The sequence below is a fragment of the Galendromus occidentalis genome, unplaced genomic scaffold (assembly GCF_000255335.2).
Source record: "Galendromus occidentalis unplaced genomic scaffold, Mocc_1.1 scf7180000077448, whole genome shotgun sequence".
In the NCBI taxonomy this organism is placed as follows: Eukaryota; Metazoa; Arthropoda; class Arachnida; order Mesostigmata; family Phytoseiidae; genus Galendromus; species Galendromus occidentalis.
Genome location: NW_003805436.1, coordinates 1,077,621 through 1,096,818, shown reverse-complemented (window position 1 = coordinate 1,096,818; position 19,198 = coordinate 1,077,621). Strand labels below are relative to the sequence as shown.

At 50.9% G+C, this 19,198-nt stretch overlaps 2 protein-coding genes across 2 annotated transcripts in view; one reads left to right on the top strand and one right to left on the bottom strand.

Moving 5' to 3' along the window:
• The first annotated feature begins 2,646 nt into the window (after window positions 1-2,646).
• LOC114828243 (uncharacterized) lies at window positions 2,647-3,911 on the top strand. Its single transcript, XM_029111544.1, has 4 exons — window positions 2,647-2,769; window positions 2,878-3,019; window positions 3,537-3,669; window positions 3,770-3,911. The coding sequence occupies exons 1-4, from the start codon at window positions 2,647-2,649 to the stop codon at window positions 3,909-3,911; spliced, it is 540 nt and encodes a 179-aa protein (XP_028967377.1).
• Window positions 3,912-7,478: 3,567 nt separating this feature from the next.
• LOC100903034 (inactive dipeptidyl peptidase 10) overlaps window positions 7,479-19,198 on the bottom strand; it is a 42,804-nt gene continuing 31,084 nt past the window's right edge. Inside the window, exons 3-16 of the mRNA XM_018639631.1 lie at window positions 17,064-17,257; window positions 12,802-12,879; window positions 12,586-12,638; window positions 12,092-12,252; window positions 11,330-11,460; window positions 10,649-10,854; window positions 9,991-10,129; window positions 9,699-9,845; window positions 9,516-9,595; window positions 9,039-9,292; window positions 8,717-8,815; window positions 8,509-8,584; window positions 8,005-8,366; window positions 7,479-7,875 (exon numbers count right to left, since the gene is read on the bottom strand). Coding sequence (XP_018495147.1) covers window positions 7,628-7,875; window positions 8,005-8,366; window positions 8,509-8,584; window positions 8,717-8,815; window positions 9,039-9,292; window positions 9,516-9,595; window positions 9,699-9,845; window positions 9,991-10,129; window positions 10,649-10,854; window positions 11,330-11,460; window positions 12,092-12,252; window positions 12,586-12,638; window positions 12,802-12,879; window positions 17,064-17,257 — 2,228 coding nt within the window. The 3' untranslated portion in view covers window positions 7,479-7,627. The remainder of the gene's footprint in view (window positions 7,876-8,004; window positions 8,367-8,508; window positions 8,585-8,716; window positions 8,816-9,038; window positions 9,293-9,515; window positions 9,596-9,698; window positions 9,846-9,990; window positions 10,130-10,648; window positions 10,855-11,329; window positions 11,461-12,091; window positions 12,253-12,585; window positions 12,639-12,801; window positions 12,880-17,063; window positions 17,258-19,198) is intronic.

The window sequence follows — 19,198 nt, the reverse complement described above, 5'->3', positions numbered from 1 at the left end:
TATCTATGTCTCCGGTTGGAGCAATGGTGCATCGGAAGATTGGGGACGTACCTCCGAGTTCTCCGGGATATCCCGAGATCCTATTTTCGCAAAAGAGAAACGTTCATCTCAATTCGACGACATGGTGTGATCGCATCCGTCTCCGATGCTCCTCATTCGCCGGGGATTGAGCGAAAACATTGCGTTCGATACTGAAAAGCAGTTACATATTCAGCGCGTACTCACTTCCAGCGGGCATCTTTCGGCAGAGAGCAGGCGGTACGCTGGTCACGCTCCTGCTCACTCATGAATTCCCCGCTACTCCAGCAAAATATTTCAGCCGGCTACTGACATTCATCCTCCTGTAATTTTGAGAAAGCAGCGAGAGGAATTTTAGTGTTGAAACAACCTGGTAACACCCTGAATCAGAGAATGCCAACGGCTCACAGCTCGCCAGAGAGTCGCATTCCGAATGCCTCGATATCCAGTGCACAGGACGAAATCACTCTGCGGAACCGTGTGGCAGACATGCGATCTGAGTATTCACCCTCCAACACTCCACCGCGTGTCAGACCGATAGGAGGAAATTAGACCATCTTTATCTCCCCTATAGAATCAAAGCGCGAGCGCTTCGTTTGTTAGCTGTTTTTCGGCTCTTTCTCCCCACCAATTTCCGCGCACATGTGCTTCGGCGGTTGCGGAATCATGCCCCGGTGTGCAAGTTGATGTTTTCTTTCTCATCTTCTACCGCTCCGCCCAGTGATTGTCGAAAAACCCTCCTTCTTGACCACGAAACTCATGTGGTTCTAAGGTACGCTGTCCTTCTATTGTGGGTCCGCTATCAGGCGAGTTCTCCAGCGGCACGACGGGCTCGATGTATTTCCCCGATCTCTCTCTCGGCCTTTTAAGACTGACATCTGCCAGCTGAGAAGCTCACCATAGACAAGTCATCATGACTGTCGATGCAAGTCGTGTTTGCGTGAATCAAAGTCGTCGATGCGGGGTGCGAGGCAGAAGACTTGCGTGCCGAGCGGTGAATGAATAGAAAATGTTCACCGGAAACTTGAATTAAGTCCGTGAAAGTGCGTCATCGTCGACGTCCCGTGTGTAAACGCCTCATTCGCCGGAAACACGGCGAAAAAAGATGGGCGGTGACTTCCATCATTCCTCTTGGCTTTGAGGGTTCCGAGCCACTTGCTCCTTTGTAGATCACTTCCACATCGCTCAAGTATCTGTCAAAAACTTCAACTTCGATAAGGCAGGCGTGAGGCAGGTTCGGGAATCAGGCTCCAGATTGTCCGACTGCTCGTCCGGGCGACAGCAGTCCATTGTTTCTATGAGAGCCCTATCCGCAGGACTAGTCCTTGAAAACGACACTGTGGGTGGTGTGATGTCGGAACATCCCCATCAGGATGAGGGAAAGTTCCGGTGAGAAGAAATCCCCGCTGGGCCCTTTTCCCGATGCTCTTTGTGATAATCGCGGTCGCAAGCGGCATGTCTGGAATCCCTCCACTGGGATTCTGAAACCCGTCAATCGAGATGAGTCTCTCCAGCCGTTCGACGCGGATATGAGGAGGCCTTATACACGGTCCTCTGTCTGAGGAAGTTCCTAGCGACTCGTCTCGCCTTGCGCAGAAGGATCGACCCCGATTCCGAGATTATCGGTTCTCCGATTCTCGATTCCCCGATTTTCTTGGCCGCTTCTATGGCGTAGTTCTCGTGCAGCCCGCAGAGCTGTTTTTCGCATCCTGTAATCTAATCGTATTGCGACATGAAGATCACTGTCGCGTCGCAAAATGACATATGCGCTGATGCGTCTCTCAATCTTACATTAATTCAATCCAGGTCGCCATTAAGTTATTATGTTCGAATCGTCAATTCGATCGGAGACGAAGCCTAATAGCATCTCGCGTCCTTATCTAACGATTGCAGGACCAAACTGGAACTCCGGGTGGGAGCGCTCAATGAGCGAGATTTTATCGGGCTCGGGCTCATTTAGAATACGGACTCGTTTCCTCGTCCCGTTGACGTATCATCAAGGTACTTCGATGAAGTATTGCTCGAGCGTGGCGCCCATTGAGGAACCCAGTGCGCGCCCCTCTCCATAAATTTAGGATTTTCCAAATGACGGAACTGCTCAAGGTCTCCTCCCATTCAGTGTCATCATGATTTCCGTCTCATCGCCTCAGTTCATTTGAGAATCGAGGGTGAACTTTGTTTCCTCCCCCGGGGCCCGGTCAGAGAACCCATTGAAACAGCGGTTAATAAAGTCGAGAGATCGAAAACCGGAGAATCGAGAATCGGGGTAACACCGCGGAGAAGCCCTCCCGGCTTCCTTGTAAGGTCCCGCATCAACTCACAGCTCAATTGTTTCGGCTCGATAGATGGCTCGAGATCGTTGACTCTATTTCTGCATCGTGAATCTCCCATCACCCGCTCGACTCGCACCGGGCTAGAAGATTCCATTCGGCGAGAGATATTGGGAAGTTCATCCGTTCTGCCCCTCAGAAGTAACCGTGGTCATCGTGCTCAGGGGGTGGAACGCCGCTAGCTAGAATTCCACCCTTGCCTCTGAACCTCGCCCGACCAAAGGGCGTCTCTAGAGCTCAAGTCGGGTAACGTTGTCGCGCATTTCTCACTTGCTCACAAATCGAACTCTGGACGAAGATGTTACGCTGCGTGTGCTTTCTAGTGATAAGTTTCGTCGGTGCCCAGGAAATGACTGGGATGTCGCGGATTTTCAAGCCTCCTCTGGGCTCCACAAGCGTGGAATTCATCCCGAAGTTCCAGGTTCGATCTCCCTCCGGTTCTGAGCTCTCGCTATCTGTTTTCTCTGCCATCCCGAATCGCTAATCGCGGAATCTTTCTCAATCGAACCTTTTTGGTGTTCGTCATCAGGTCGTGACAGACGACGGCCCAGTCTCGGTCTCGACGGGGATCGCATTCCCTCTAGAATTGGCACTCAAGGCAGTAGAGCCCGAACCTGAGAATTTACCATACTCGCCGTTCTTCTTCAATAAGGGGCGCGATGGGAGAAAAGGTTAGTCCCTGGAATCCATCGCAATCGATTCGTAGACCGTGAAGAGGAATGAGTCAGACTTCAACAGGATGTATCGGTATCACATTTCCTTCTGCATACCGTCCTTGCTGCTCTTTCGGTCTCAAAGAGACCCTCACGAGCAATTCATCATGGATCGGCATGAGAATGAAGAATTCAGCGGTCAAGTAGAGTCAAGAGACGAGTGACGGCCTCCGACGAGGGCATTGCATCATCGAGATTCGATGCTGTCCCCAAACACGGATCGCATCTTGGCAGAAAGCGACGTGAACAAGTGAGAGATTGATGATTCCGAATTTCATTCGAAACAGAGCGAAGTTCCGACGCAGATGTCGGAGAGCGCACGGGGTGGAAGGATGACCGGAGCCAGAAAATCAGATCCCCTAAGGGCGTCTCGGAGAGACTCCAGCTGTACGAAAGTAAGCAGCGTCCTCTACGGAAAGGCTGGATTTAAATTCTCGAGCTGACTCGCTAAATCAAAGAAACCAATCCCCTTCAGGTTTCACTGCCTCCCTGGAGCGAATGGGTGTCCCGGCAAAGCGATGTCTTCTCCGGGCGATATGCGAAGTTGAAAAATACCCACAAGACGCGAACGAGAGTTTGTTGGGCGAGATGGTGTCCCTTGTGTTGAGGTGAGTACTGATCCAGATTTTCTGTCTGCAGAATCGTAGATTCCTCCGGAATCTGTATCGGCCAGTCCGGAACCAAGGTTTTCGTTATTGATCTTCACAGGGTGCCGATGAACGATTCGCCGAAAATGGAATTGTACAATGAGGCAGGCAAAGCCGGACGCACAGGAGATTGCTCCGCTTATTACGACTGTTTCGTGTCGGTATTCAAGATGATCTCAGAAACCCCCGCTAAGACCAAATGAAATGTCGAGACCACCCGTTCGGGGAGTTGGGTCGAACGGTCGTTGCCTTTGGTTGACGAAACGTATTTGTCCTGTCAGTCACTTTCGAGTCGTGAGGAGAAGAGTCGCTCAAGAGAGCGGGGTATCTTGATGAGGCATAGTCCCAAACGAATGGCTTTTGAGAGTGAGCTGTAATCTCTGACCCGCAGAAATGATTTGCGAAGCCGTGTTCCGAAAAGGACGGGACGACCCCGGAACTGAGCCGGAATCCACTCGGGGAGATTCTTCTGAGCGCTAATTTGATATTCCGTCTCCGTCATGGACGAATGCTGCACGTTGGCAGTGAGCCTCCCGGGAACTCGAGCTCGGGTAATTCTAGGGTGAGACCAATCAAGGTATTCGACATTCGACCCACCAAAGGACTCTTCAAGACTCGGATGGATTGCCATCTTCTCGCAGATCGAAGCATATACAGGTTTAATTCGAAATCTGATTGCTCCTAATGCGCCAAAGCGGTGAAATATGCTGCCCGAAATCGCAGACCTTGTCCGCCAACGCTGACTGGATCCGTAGGGAAATTATGAGGTCTGATGAAACGACAGCGTGTTCAAAGTCAAAGGAGAAGGTGTGTGCTTTATTATTCGATGGATTCCTTATTGTATTTAGGTAGATTTACACCTCTCGACATATTATGTACTCCCTATGCCTCAAATATCCACCGTTGAAATCCAACGTCATCGCTAGACCTTTTTGTAGTGATGGAATCAAATCTATGTAGACCTCCCCCGACGACTGAGGAGGTTAAGAACGTATTTCAAAGATCGTCTCTATGCCGTGTCAGCGCGATCCTCCCGTGAAGATCCGCAGAGCGAACAATTGCTTACTTTCTAGATGGGCATAGATGGAAATTTCTGTCGAATGATAAACTACTTAGCGTCGATAAGCTAAGACTCGCCGAAATCTCTGATTATGTACACCAAGAAATGATTGGCATCCTATGAAACTAGCTCCGAATAAGCGGAGCGGCGAACTTCGCGAATGGATCAAAACTGATCGGAACCAAGGCTCACCGCTCGCATTTTATGCTCGTCCCCACTACGGTTCCGGTCTGAGTCGCGTCCCGCGAGACATATCGGAGAGTTTCCACAACGGAAGGATGATGATGTGAATCACGTTTCTTTATAGCGAGAAGCCGGACGGCAGAAATCATTTCATCCGACATTTTCTTACCGCTGTCTCCGCAGAGCTCTGCAAATGAGCTATTCCCAGTAGGGAGTAATATCATTCGGATCAATCCCTTACGGATATCACGGCGAGCACTCCGCCGCCTCGTTTCGGAGGGTTAATACAATCTTCTCGTTCCGGAGTGATTTTCTGACCGGCCCGATTCCGTTGTAGCCGGACTTCATATTGGATGGAACGAAGGAATTCGAATATTGAATGTTTCCCGACAATTATTACGCATGGCTTCCCTGTCGAATTTTCGCCGATCATTTAGCAACTTCGATCCTCTCCTCAGGGAATTTCGAGAAACCCTCATTTTCCGGCACTCATCATGATTCATGATGATGCTTATTCAATTCCCGAAGGCCTCGGTAAACGTGCGGATCTCACTTTCTAGAATAGGAATATCCGTCGATAATGATATCTCCATGAAATATGTAGTTCTATTATTGTTCAATGTCCGCTTCATTTGCCCTCCTCCCCAGCACTATTACTCCTGACGGTGTCGTAAACTCTGTATATAATCGTCACTCCAACCATAAATCTCGACCGATATTCAAGCTCGACGCAGCAAGACGAGAACGTCGCTCATTCACAACACTATTTTCAGGACTCATTAATAGGAAAATCCCAGTATCGGCAGAATAACGTCGTAAAATTCGAGAAAAGAGGTAGGAAAAACGGTCCTTGTATTGAACGGGGAAACGAGACTAGTCTCCCAAATATGGAATCTAAACGCGTCGAAAAGACACGGATACAACAGGGTGGGCGAACACTAGACTTTACAAAGATTTAGGATTGGGCCGGCACCAGAGACGGGAGAAAATGCGCGTATTCCTTTTTACTTTTCAGTTGCACGTCGACGTGTGACGCATTCGTGGAACGTCGTCTTATATACTGGTGATTCACGACTTCCACACACCTCTTCAAACGAACAGACCGATGATGATCGACCAACGAGATGATGGCAGCTATCGAGACAGACACGTCGCTTTCAGCGGACTCTGGAAGACGGCTGATCATGATGCGCATTTTCTCACGTCTGTAGCATGATTGAAAAACTCTTTGTCTCCCGACGGAGGGGGGAATCTTCCCGATTAGTAACTGGTGTCGCCCAGGGACACGAATCGTTTACCAGACCTCTTGAGTTCCGAGGTAACTCTCCCCTTCGATCTATGGTCCTCCGCAACAATTTTCCGGCCGATGAAGTTCACCGCCGGAGAATTTCGGCTCCGTTAGCTCGAGTCTGCTCAGGCCCGGTCGATGTGACGCCAGGCATTTTGAATAGCACCATGGAAGTATTCTGTGCTGTTTTCCGTCTTTGAATCATTAAGATCGTGGATATCCGGCGTGATGAGTGACGACTGCAGCTGAATCGACCGCATCGGCTCGATTCATGTTCGGGCCCGACGTCGCGTCCAGGCGCGACATGCATGCAGCGATGTTTCGATTCGGATGTAGACACGAGATTCCGCTCTCAGGCCGAACAGCTTGTAGGAGTAGAAGACTTTATTGCATGACGAGAGTGCAGCGCGCGATCTGTGCAGACAGACGTCATCAAGAGCAGCTGCTGCTGCTGCTTTCGAATCGTCGGGCTTCGACGTCGGCCGATGTCAGAATTGCGCATAAAGCCGAGCGCTAGAGACTAGTCATTTACAAAACGGTGATTCCTGTTTTCCCAACGAGCGAGTGCTAAAACACTTCGACCTGGTGATTGTGGTGGTCGTGGAGATTAGCGCGGATTAGATGCTGTCGGTTGAGGTATTGGTGATTGTGGTTCTGAGGATGGCTGAGCAGCCGCTGCATCTGCTGGTCGGAGAACAAATTTTGAAAGATCGCGGAAGAATAGAAGTGATGTTGGTCGCTCTGTGATGATTAATCTCAAGCTTGACCGTGTCATTCCGAACATATTTAATTCTTGAAGACCCAACACGATTAACGATCTTTTGCTTTTACGGACATGAGGCCGATCTCTTCAGCGTTGTTGGAGTTGAAACACTGATCAAGGAAGGCCTCCATCGACTTGTAGAGATGGGCCTGCACGCCGGAAAGCTGATGCTTTTGATCGGGATAAGTCTGGAAATCACATCATTACTTAGAAATGGAAGAAACGTGTCCGGCAGAGAGGTTATTCCGGAACATCGAAAGGATGGATATGTAGAAAGATTGAAGCAATAAGTGTTTACATATAAGAATAAGTTTCCCTGCTGGAAGATCAAGCGAACACCTACCATGCTCTGAAACATGATATCGTGGTTGATCAAGGCTTGCGCTAGCATCATTGATTGCTGATAATGAACATTGTCTGCAAAGGAAACCCGGGTTTAAGTCAGTGAAATGATCTCGGACAGATGCTCGATGAGCCGATTATCGAGGGATGGTCTCAGAAATAGGTTGAAGTTTCGAGTTTGATCGATAGCTTCGGTTTCCATTGCCAATCGAAGATCAGCACCATCTGCAGCTAACGATCATACGTGCTGGATACGATAACACTGACTGTAAGGCCCTCAGCTTCAGCCATTATTATGATTATTATGCAGATGAACTCGGTCCTGATGCCGTACAAAGTTCTGCCATAGCAATAGAGCCTCACCATTCACCATCGAATAGACGCGATACGTACCGTCGAGCGTTCCGTGGATGAGCATGTATTTCTTGCTTTTGATATTCTCGACTTGCCGAGTGAGATCGGCTTTCTCGTAGCCGAACAGGTTGCTGTTCCCTGTCGGTAATTGCATATATCGCTCGGTGTAGACAGCATCTGGAAATTCAATGCGTCACTATGGGCCGAGCGAACCCTGATTGCCGACGGCGCTGTCTGACGACCTCATCATGTGACCACGTCCACCGAGGAAGTGGCTTTGATAGCGAAGATGATCCCTCCACTCACCATAATAAAGCCAATTGGAGACGGGCGCCACCGAAATACCGCAGCAGAACACAGGATCCTGTTCGGTATCCTTGGCCAATGCCATTCCGGTGACATAACCGCCGTAAGACCAGCCCCAAATGGCGACGTGATTCTCTTGAATGAAGTGCAGTTCGCTCTTCAGGTAGCGAACGACGGCGATCTGATCTCGGACCTCGATTACGCCGAGTTTCTTATAGATCTCATGCATTCGAGTTTCGCCTTGGCCTGCGGATCCTCGAACGTCTATGGTTGCGTATATGATATTTTTTCTCGAGGCGAGGTAATGACCCCATCCAACGCCGAACCTTCCATTCACGGCGAGGGAACCGGGTCCTGAGTAGCTGCAAATGAAGCCCGAAATGTTAAGATCTACACTCTGCCTAGGTTTCCGGAGGGAGTTATACTCTCACATCATCGCCAAATAATCTCCTAGTCTGTCTTGTTCCTTGGTCTCTCCTCTTGAGGGTCTCCGGGAATACTCACACATCGACTACCATCGGATACTTGATGATCTCTTCGTCTCGAAGACCCGGCGGTAGAAGGAGTCTCACGGCCGCATCTGTCGGAAGCACGGGTGAAATTTTGGCAAAACCCCACATTCATATGGATCGCATTTGATTTCCCGCCTATCATTTCCCGAGAATGAGGAAAAGCTCGTCGACGCGCCGAACTACCTGAGCTCCATACTTACTGTATGAGTCCGTGAGAGGCGCTTGGAAATTGCGAACCTGCGGCATGGCTCGGCTTAGAACCAGCTCCCGCAAGCGATCGTTGGTGTCCATTATTTCGACTGGAAATCGACGAGAAAGAAGATGTGAATTCCTAAATTATTCTCCATCGAACTCGACTTCGATCTGAACTCCGTCGTAATCCGACGCAGATCTTTGCGCAATTCCTCCTGAGAACGGATTTCCGGGAGCCCACTACAGGTGACTTTCTATTCGCAGTCTCTTGGGACAGTACTCCAAGCTCCCTAACCAGCTCTGATCAAGTGAGTCCGGTAAGTTACGCACCGACTGTGTTGTTCTTGGTGGCCACCAGCGCGAGGGTGGGAATACCAGGTCCGAGGCACTCTCTGACGTAGAAATCAGCGGTGGGGCTGAAGTGAGCGTTGAGTACGGTACACTCGCTTTCTGATGGGTCAGTAAAGTTGCCTCCGCCCATATCACAGGTGAGACATTCGACGTTGTTCTCGTCTTCCTTCGTATCTCGCACTCTGTACAGGTGTCGTTCTCCGGGTGCCTCTTCTCTGCCAGACATGAAGTAGCTGTAATGGGAAAACAGTCTGTTTTTACAGAGATCTCACAACTTGTTCAACGAAGGGTTCGAGCGAAGAAAGAACGCCCGAATGGATACGGATTGATTCGAAGCCTCGTCAAGCTTGAGCGCTTTCGGCCGTGGGCTTGGTTGAGGATGAGAACGATGAAGATATCCCCGGTGCCCTTGTTGTCCGGGGCATATAAGGTCTTGTATAAGGTACAGCAACTTACACGAGTCTCTTGGTCTTGTCATAAGCTCTTATATCCACAATGTCGTAAGGTCCGTGGGTCAGATAGTCTCTCTCGTTGTTCTGAAATGAGATGTCGCGTCAATGGCGCGAAGAGAAAGAGGCGAGAATCATCTCATCTTATCATCTCACGGAGGACCCGAAGCGGAATTGTGGTCGGGCTTACCGTCAGACTGATTTTAGCCACGTGGAAGAACTTTCCTCTGAGCCCGTCGTTGACCGGCAATTTCAAGAAATATGCGGTTTTCTCGGCATCATAGATCGGCTCTTGGCTGATATCGACCCAACCAGTTTCTGACGATTCGACATTGTTCTGCGGGATGTCAGCACAAGATTAGGACCCCTATACCTCCCAAGCCTTCTGCTTCCTTTTCCGCTTGCTCGATATCGATAAAAATCATCACAAAGAGAGTTTTCCTAATTATCTACCGTTTCCTCTTCCCTCTCTCCGTACGAACCTCAACGCATTCGTAGTCGGCGTTTTTGCGGTTCTGATCCGAGCAGACCGCCAGCACAGCGTGCGTCTGGTTTCGATGGAGGAAATTCACCAATAAACGGTTTTCATCGATCCAGGACACCATAGTGACATAGTACTCTCTGAAAGGAGAGGGAAGTGTTCGATGATTGCGGCTTCCATCCGCGTATCGAGGACGGAACCGAGGAGCATCAGGAGAAATATCGGGAGACAACGTCGCGAGTATTCAACGTGTCGCGTTTTTCCCTCAATGGAACCCTCTATGGCTTGTCAGGGAGGAAAAAACTTGATACCCGCCATAGAAGCGGCGCACGTGTCGAGCAGGAGTTCACTTCGCGAAGAACGTCCGAAAAACCCTCGGGGAGTTATCAGAGAGTTTGTCGACGTCCCAACATCTCGGGAACTTCGAATACCCGTCACAACGCCATGAAGAGGTCGCAGTGGTCGCGAATGAATCTACGATAATTTGAAAAGGTGGCGTCGTCTCGCGGAAGGGTCGAGGCGGAGAACTATCACAACACGAAGCTCAAGAGCCGCCAACGGGGTCCGATTCTGCCCGAATTTCTTCTCCCTTCGGTCATGAACGTAAATCTCACTGTCACGGGCTCAGTAGAGATATCGAGTCGATATTCAAAACTCACTTTCCACGCAGACTCTGCGGGGGTCTGACCTGGACCGCAGGTGGCGTCGAGCTTTCACCTTCCTTGGGCAGTGATTTGAAAACGAAAAGATCCACCGTGGGGATCGGTCGGCCCGGCTTCGGGTATCGGAGCTCTTCGATCCGGGTGTACTGGTTGACACTGGGCGTTTTCTCTGAGCCGTATCTCGGGATCGGCTCGATGTCCACCTGGATAATTCAATAGGGTTTCAGTTCAAAGGCTATTGTTTGTCGGTCGCTGTGCAACTATTCGACCGGAACGTCCGGCTTCGGATCGCTCTCCGAGGTTGTTTCGAGCGGGGCTCTATACTCTAGTCCAGATTGCCACCCAAATTCCAAGGGTTCCACATCGCTGAGAAAATGGCAAAAGTTTGGCGAACAACAAATCCGAGAGCAGGTCTTCGTGGACGATTTCGTGCATCGCCTCGGGGCTACAGCCGCACGCTCGTCAGGACACGCCACGCCAGCTATGAGGCTAGGAACATATTTGACTCATATCGCACTCGCGACGTGCAGCGACTCGTAAACTGAGATTGTTCGGATTTTCACGGCGTCGGAACGGAAGGTACGAAAACCCCTACAGTGGCAAATTCGCTCTTGTCACCTCCCAGCGGAAGGAATCGTCAACGTGACATTCGACTGCTCCATAGTCGTGAACAATCACCTTTGAGTCGTTGAATTTCGCGAAGCAGAGCTTGTTCCCGCTCGCGGGCATCCAGAAAGCTTTGTTCGATGAAAAGATTTCCTCCTCGTACACCCAGTCTGGCATCCCGTTGAAGACGACATCAAGCACACCTGCGAACAGGAAACGTTGAAACCTAGCTCCCAGGCTCGAATTCCTCCCCTACACCAGCTGGAAATTGTCTGTCTCCGTCCAAGATGAAAGATGTTCTCGGCATGAGGCAGAACCTCTCTTTCGGGGGCATTGCAACGCATGATGAGACGGTTGGACCCCTGTGGCTGTGAGATGCCGCCGCCGCCGCCGCTTGACCCGTCAGGACTGAATTCATTTCACGCTCAAAGTTGCCGGCTTGACGCGAAAGACTCGACCGGTAGTAATTTGGGAACGAGCTCCCACCGGTCTGGTCTCAACGGGCGCTGGCTTGGAGCTTATCGAGCCATCAAACGCAGTCACAACGTGTAGTAGGAAAGACCAGTTTTTTTTTCTGTTCGGGCCTGCGACCAGACACTTATGCTGCAGAGGCAATCTTTTCGATAGGAGAAAGTATGTAGTTGGTCGGTCGCTGGCCGGTCGGCCTACTGGTCGCTCAGCAAGTTGGCCGGATCGGGCCTGCCTCAGTGGAATGAGAGAGCTAACTTGTCGGCTGGCTGGCTGGCTAGCCGGCCTTCGAGCGAGCCAGCGGTGGGCAACTTTGGTTTCTTGATTCGTTCTTGGCCAGACACCTCGAATCCATATTGTACTCACCATCATTAGTCAACTGGATCGGCGGAGAGTTAATGGAGTTGTAATAGTAGAGGTTGTTGTTCCAGACCACGATAAGTTGAGAGCCGCGGTTACCCCATCCAGCGAATTGTACGAAACCTTTCGTGTTTCCAGACGAAGGTTGCGGTAGATCGTAGCTATGCCTGGAGAGGAACGTGAACTCAATCAGACTGCTCCATTCTGAGTCTGATCCTCGATCGGGGGAAACCAGACGATTCGTTTCGTCGCTGGGCATGCGCTCGGAATCGTCTGATATCCCAAGAGATGAGAAGTCAGAAGGGAAGACTGGAGCCTACTCGCAGAGGCCTCGGAGACGCAGGTTGTACTACATATGTCTCCAATGTATGAGCTCAAACACTCGATGGAACGAGAGCGGCGATGACATGTCGAAGTGAACTCCTGTCTCTGTTGTTCGGCCTGCGAGGAATCCTAAAGGGAGCGTTGCCTTGTTTCAGTGAGATTCGGAAAACACTTACTTTTTGTGAACGTCGTGAACCTTGAACTTCCCCTCGAAAGTATGTCGATATTTCTGCGAAGTGAATCGAGACGGCTCAGAGCACTCTCCGTGCACTCAATAACAAGGCTCCCAAAGACTAAAAGAAATCTTGGAAATACCCTCTCGGGTCTGTCGCATGTGGGTCTCGGAAAAGGATCTGTATTGTCGGGGGCGGGGAAATGCTCGCGCTACTCACGCTTTTGCGTTCCACAGCCATCAACATATGACGCTGATCAGGAGATATTGAATAGTCGTTCCCGAGATTGTTTATCCGCTGAAAAGAGCGAAAAGAAAACTTCTTGTTGTTGTACGCGGTTTTGACAATACGATTCGATTTCTTTCTCCATCTATTTTGGAAACTCGCAGTGGAGCTCGCCGGAGTGACGTCGTTGCGAAGGATGTTTGACAGGATTTGAAACGGTTCGCATGGACGCCGCCACGACTCGGTGAGAGGCTTTCCCAGCTTCATTTTTCCGAATGCACTTTTTCTATCCGTCGGGATCCGGCTCCTGTTCTCAGGGAACCCAGCAGTGGCATACCCCGAGCTTCCAGTGGGCCTGACGGTTTCACCGTCGACCGAGACGGGATTGGAGCGGATAAAGCTAATCACATCGGCGCGCCGCGGCGTCGCGTTGGCTCCGATCTCGTAACTTCCCCGATTCCCGTTCAGATGTATCTAAGGACATTAGGGGCCAATTGAATGTGAGGACGGGACGGAATCGATTCCCACTCATACTGTCAATAGTTAAGAGCGGAAAGCTGCTGCGCGATCCCGCTCTCCGGCTCATTGGAATGTCGGCGAAAGAGACTGGAACATGCGATCCCTTCGCGAGGGAGTGCCTGTTGTGATGTTCAGGGATGGGCCGACAGGATGAGTTTCCTCAGGCGAGAAAAATAAAATCCAACACGAATAGGCACATTTGAAACACGAAAAATTGGAATGTCCTGTTTGGTGCGGAACTTCAACAGCCGAGCACAGACAGTAAGGCGCCTTATGCTGATTACGGACTCCTCGAAAGCTCACTGATTGGAGCTTTCGCCGTCCGCTCAGCTCATCAGTCCGAATTGCTCCGCCGCCGTCTATTTCGTTCAATGCGGTGTAAAGCTCGGCCTCCGCCGCGACAGTGTGACCGAGGGCTATCGCCGGCATGGGCACACCGACACTTCCCGGGCGCTTATCGGATCATGCTCAGAAAGACACGTTCCCCTCAAACAGACCGCAGCACTTTCCGACGCAATCGAAGTTTTCGTATTTCGGAAATCCGACACCGTGAAATATTGCGAAATCGGTAGTTGCGAGCTGTCAAGGAACCGACAGCCGCCCAACCGAGGAATGGAGGATGGGAACGGAAAATGGCCTGCAGCCCTGCGGGGCTTCGAGACTCCGAGTACAAGTGATGGTACACGGAGTATAGAAGATAGGTTTGTTCGAGGAGTACCTCCAATCTCAACACTTGCCATACATATACCATGGTTCCGTATGGGAGCGTTGTGGAACTGATACGATAAAGTTACTTCCGTCGGCAGCCATTGTATTTTCTCCTCAACCTTTTGCTCTTCCTTTGTTGGAAATCTGGGACGTGGAATGTATCGAAAATACCCCTGACAAGATGAATGATGTGCCTATACTCTCATCAGAGTTGGGGGGTAATCGCTCCCGACGACGCGGGAGAATGGCGTGGAAGAGAGACCCCGCTTCGTCCATCAGCGGCAATCAGAACGTCATTTACACCCCTAGGTTCGGAGTCGAAGCCCGTTCGCTCAAACTTGGGAAATGGTCTACCGAGCTTCTCCCTCCGAATCCCATTTCATGTCGACGAACGAGTCGAGCTTCCAACTTTTCGGTCGGAGCAATATTTTAAGAGTTTGTCAACTTTGAGACTCACAGCCCATGAAGATCTCGGACGGATATCAAATCTGGTCGCGCTTCGCCTCGTGTAAGCTCTCGAGCCTGAAGTTGCGACACATGATTCATGTCACCTCAAAATGAGTAGGCTAGCGAGGACGCCTCTACCTAATCATCAAGAGGATTTTCCAGGTATTTCTCCTCTGTTTCGCCCTCGAAACGAAATGGCAGGGATGGAAGTGGGTGTCTCGACGATTCTCAGAAGCCCAATCGAAGCGGAAACCGCCCTTTTCCCACAAAGTCTGGAGTCAAAGTTTCTCTGGCAGAGCCCACGGACGGAAACTGCGGGAGCCTGTCTCCGTTTTCCGTCGGCGAAGATTGAGAAGTCTAATGTACGCATGGAGCCTGGTTTCACAAGCGGAATCCCGATCAGCTATAGTTCTCCCCCGCAGCCGGAGCCTTATTTGTCACCGGAGAATGTGTGAGCTGAGATGAGGCTTGCTGAAATTCCACACGCCTGGAAACCCTCTGACAATGTCGGCTTGTCATAGAGCCGACTGATTGACCACACAGATAGATCAGCGCTGGTCTCGGCCTGCCTAATTTTCCAGAAGTCTTCTATCTGAGCAGCCGGATGAAGACAATGACCGGAGGGAAGGAAGATCGACAGGGAACCGCCGGCCCTACAAGGACTCGATCCCCAAGATCGAAGAACTGATCCTCTGCCGCTAGAACACCCCACTGCAGCAGAATTCGACCGCAGTGAGGTCTCCGTGGCCTGCTAAGAAGTTTGAGCTGAAGGATGGATCGTCGTACGATTTGGATTCGACAGCCTGGACACCTGTATCCAGACGTTGGGCTGATGGATCTCACGAATAAAACTTCTACTCCGTGAACATTTCAATCGCGCCGCGACGCTGTACGCCCCTCATGAGAAAATGTGGAGTGGCCGTATGGATTCGTTTGTTCTGTCCAGCGAGAACGAAAAATTGAAGGGACGTCCAACGGCGTACTCATTCGGGCAGAGCTCACAAGGTTCTCAATCGATTGAATAATGGACGCCCGAGACGGTAGAATCGTCGGGACGAATGAATAACGTCGCTCACGTGAGCCTTCCGCGTTGGATATCGGAGTTGTTTTCGACGAATTGCTCGGACAGCGTTCGAAGTTTCAGGGCGTACTGAGCTTAAAATTTTACGGACACGGAGCTCATCGAAGGCTAGCGAATGGTTTGATAGCTAGACGATGGCATCGGAGCTCTCATAATAATAACTGGTAATCAAAAGCCGTCATAAAAAGGCTATAAACGCGCTTCGTTTCAGCCTTTCGGAAATGACCCCATCACCAGACGCTCCGAGTGCGTATCATCCATTCGCCCCTGTTTTTTCTATTCCGGCTAGAACGTAGTCCGCATGCGTTTGAGAACCGTGCGCGGATTCTGGCAACAAGCGAGACTCAAGCGGCGAGGTTAGATATGCTCCGATGTCTTCGAAGCTGTTTGGACCGTGGCCATCTTTTCATAGAAAGCGCCAACGGTAACAGCGGCAAAGCCTGCGGGGAACATTTAGCTTTTTCCGTTCATACGGAGCGAGCGAGTAAACCTCTCAGCCGGGCGGCGAGCTCTCGTCAGATATCAGAAAAGCCACCACGGCCTTCACGTCACCCTCTTCCCGCGTACGCCTCGTATGAGGTCAAGGAGTTCAGCTGGAGGTATGTAGATAGGTTCTGGACGCGGAAGAGGAAACAAAAACGTTCTCCCGAACCCCCTCAAATATCTCATCTTCATTCCTTCCCCACCAAGAGGGGGAAGAGAATTTCCCTCAAGAGTTTCCTTCTTATTTGGCTATTGCCGGCGAACGCGCCTCCACTGGATTCGCTCATAGACGAGCAGCCGTAGAACGCTACCATCCGTCTAAGTTGTCGGAACCACCTTCCAGCTATATCTTGGCGCTGTGAGCAGAAAATGCCAAGCAACCGACTTGATTCACCTACGGGGTCAAGAAGATCATAAGGAGAAGATGATTCATCACGCAGGGGGCGAAAGAGATGGCGAGATTTCTCGCTTGGCTCACTGCACTCCGGAGGAGGGGTTTGGATTATATAGGGGCTTTCCCCGCCCTCAGCTGTTCGCCCGAAAATCAAGAAGCTATCAACCGGCACCAGCCCAGGCTTGGGGAGGTTTCTGGTGGGAGGAGTGGGCGGAGAGCGCTCCTTATATCGCGAGCATCCGGCCAGGGCATTTTGTCCGTCTCTGCCGTATGTTTTTGGAAGTGAAATGGCCGAATGGCTGAGATGTTCTCGGTAATGACTCCTCGTCACCGGCCTCGATCAACGACGGGGACGATTTATTCCAATCGGAAAGATCAAGCTCCGGAACCCACACCAGACAAACGAGCCCTGGTTACGCATGACTTCCAGCGTGCCTCATTTGCCAAGCGAGGAACTCTTCGAACTCGTCTCTGAGCTCGTAATCGTCGAACGGCATGATCACAAGCTTCCTCCTTGCGGGCTCGTGATGACTCTGCGCCGAGAGTTTCCACTCCTATTCGGGAGCATTCGCGATTGTCTCCGTCTGGATCTCGATAGACGAGAGAGCTACATAAGCTACTCACGAAAGTTGTACTGGTGACGAGAACTTTGGTTTCCTTCTTCAAGACGTCGTACTGAACCAGATCTCCATTTCCTCTTCTGAAGGTAAGGACGGTATCTGACGTCCAGGAACCATTGTAGGTGTTAGGCTGAAAAGCTCCGGTGAGGATTTCCTCCAATGAAATTCGCGGGTTCTTTACACGTGGACCGGTATCAGCTGAAAGGAGAAAATACATTCAGATGAGCCGAGGACTTCCATCGAGCGAACTTAGAAACATTAACAATCGGAATGGAGTAGGTACGATTCAGCTTGGGAGATTCTGAAGAAGGTAGCGTCCCTCGGGACAGACCCTCCCGTTCCACGGACTCGTTCGTTCCGAGTCAGAGAGCCTCGCATTCCTGCGGGAAATTTTCTCAAAAACTATTCGGTAGAAAAGCTTGGACTCAGAAACGTAGGTACGTACTCCGCCGAGATCCATCGTGACGATAGTCTTCACGTCCCACAGAGAGCGACACACATGAACCAGAGAGCAGAAAGCTCACCCAGATGTTTAGCCATTGATTCCTCATCATATCGCCACGGCTGCGTGTTTGTTTCTATTGTATGTTTTCAGTAGTATTAGAACACTCTCCTTCGAAAGGCCGAGAGGAAACGAGCAGCGAGGCATTAAATGTTTCTGGGTCAGTAACTCCGTCCGACGGGCTGACCATTTAAAGCGCTAGCTATCCTACCAGCAAACGCCAGATATTTCACCAGCTACCAATAGCAAACTAATCTTCTGGAACTTCTTGGAGCCTGAAGGATGTTGAAGGTATCTCCATTCGATTCGAGTCTGGAGCATAGAGAATCTGACGTCTTCCGCAGACATTCCGATTCCGACACATGCATGATTCAGTATTGGCAGCCCTCCCTCTCATGAGTCCCCGGGAAAAATTCATTCATTATAGGTTGCTTAATATATATTCCGTAATCTGATCCGGCGTCAAGTTCAGTTCGGATTGTACCGTCGGTTTCAGAGGATTCTGCGAAATATCGGTGGGACAAGGGAACGACGGCGTCTCACGGAATGATGCGCGGAGCACGAGGACCACTGCCCCCGGAAACGTCAGTGGAGCGCGCTGAATTTTTGCGAGGACGAGCTCCCAATCATTCACTGTCGTTCAACGGAAACTACACTTCCATGGCCTCGATTGATTCCGGCACCAGGACTTCCAGGACGAGTCGTTCCAAGCGGTTGTCTCTGACTTGCTCGCCTGTTCTCGGACTATTCCAGAGACACAACGTTCCGTCTCCAGGATGCTCGCGACAGGTGTTTGTTCTCCCGATTAAGGCTCGGTCCTCAGCCATGTTTATTCTATTAGAAAGTCGGAGCGGACGACAGAAGGACGAGAGGCGGAAGACGAAGAAGAGCAGAAAATCGAATCGGGGACTCGTGTTCGTTCGCATCGGGGGGCCCATCGAGCAAACAGACACCGAAGCGCGGAAAGGTAAGATGAAACTAGAGGCACACAATGCGAATTCAGAAGATTCCGGACACGGGCCGCCTGCGTTTCTCGACACAAAGATAATTCAAGCACCAATTACACGGAGGGAATCCGAAGCTGTCCCGGAAGTTTTTTTCGCAGAGTCCTGGCTCATGTCACTCGGGACGGCGCGGGAGAAGGCTCGGTACACTACCGCGGGAAGCAGACACCTGTCGCGAGAATACAATCGAGGATCTGAGATGCACCGAGACATCGTTCCTGCTTGCGAGCTCACTCGGACTTGCCCGAACTCACATTTTTCGACTGCTTCCGAGTACAGACACAGAAAAGGCACCAACGAACACATGGACGTATACGGTATCAGCATCCTGCTCGCTCACCGGCACCCGACAGGGCCGGTCAGCTGTGCTGCGAACCACGGAACCAACGGAGACGACGCGTGTGATGAAAGTGAAGCCGAATTTTAATGAGATAGGTGTCATCGACGGTTTCAGTCTCTCACAACCGGGTCAGTCGAAGAGTGACGGCGCTTCAGTCGCTCCGTCACTCAAGACATTGCGAAAGTCATCGCCACAATGCGAAAAAGCTGCCTCAGCGCCGCTCGTTGCTCCATGATCGAAATTTCTAACGAGGAACTCAACAGACGTAAAGATTTCGGAATCGTGCTCGAACA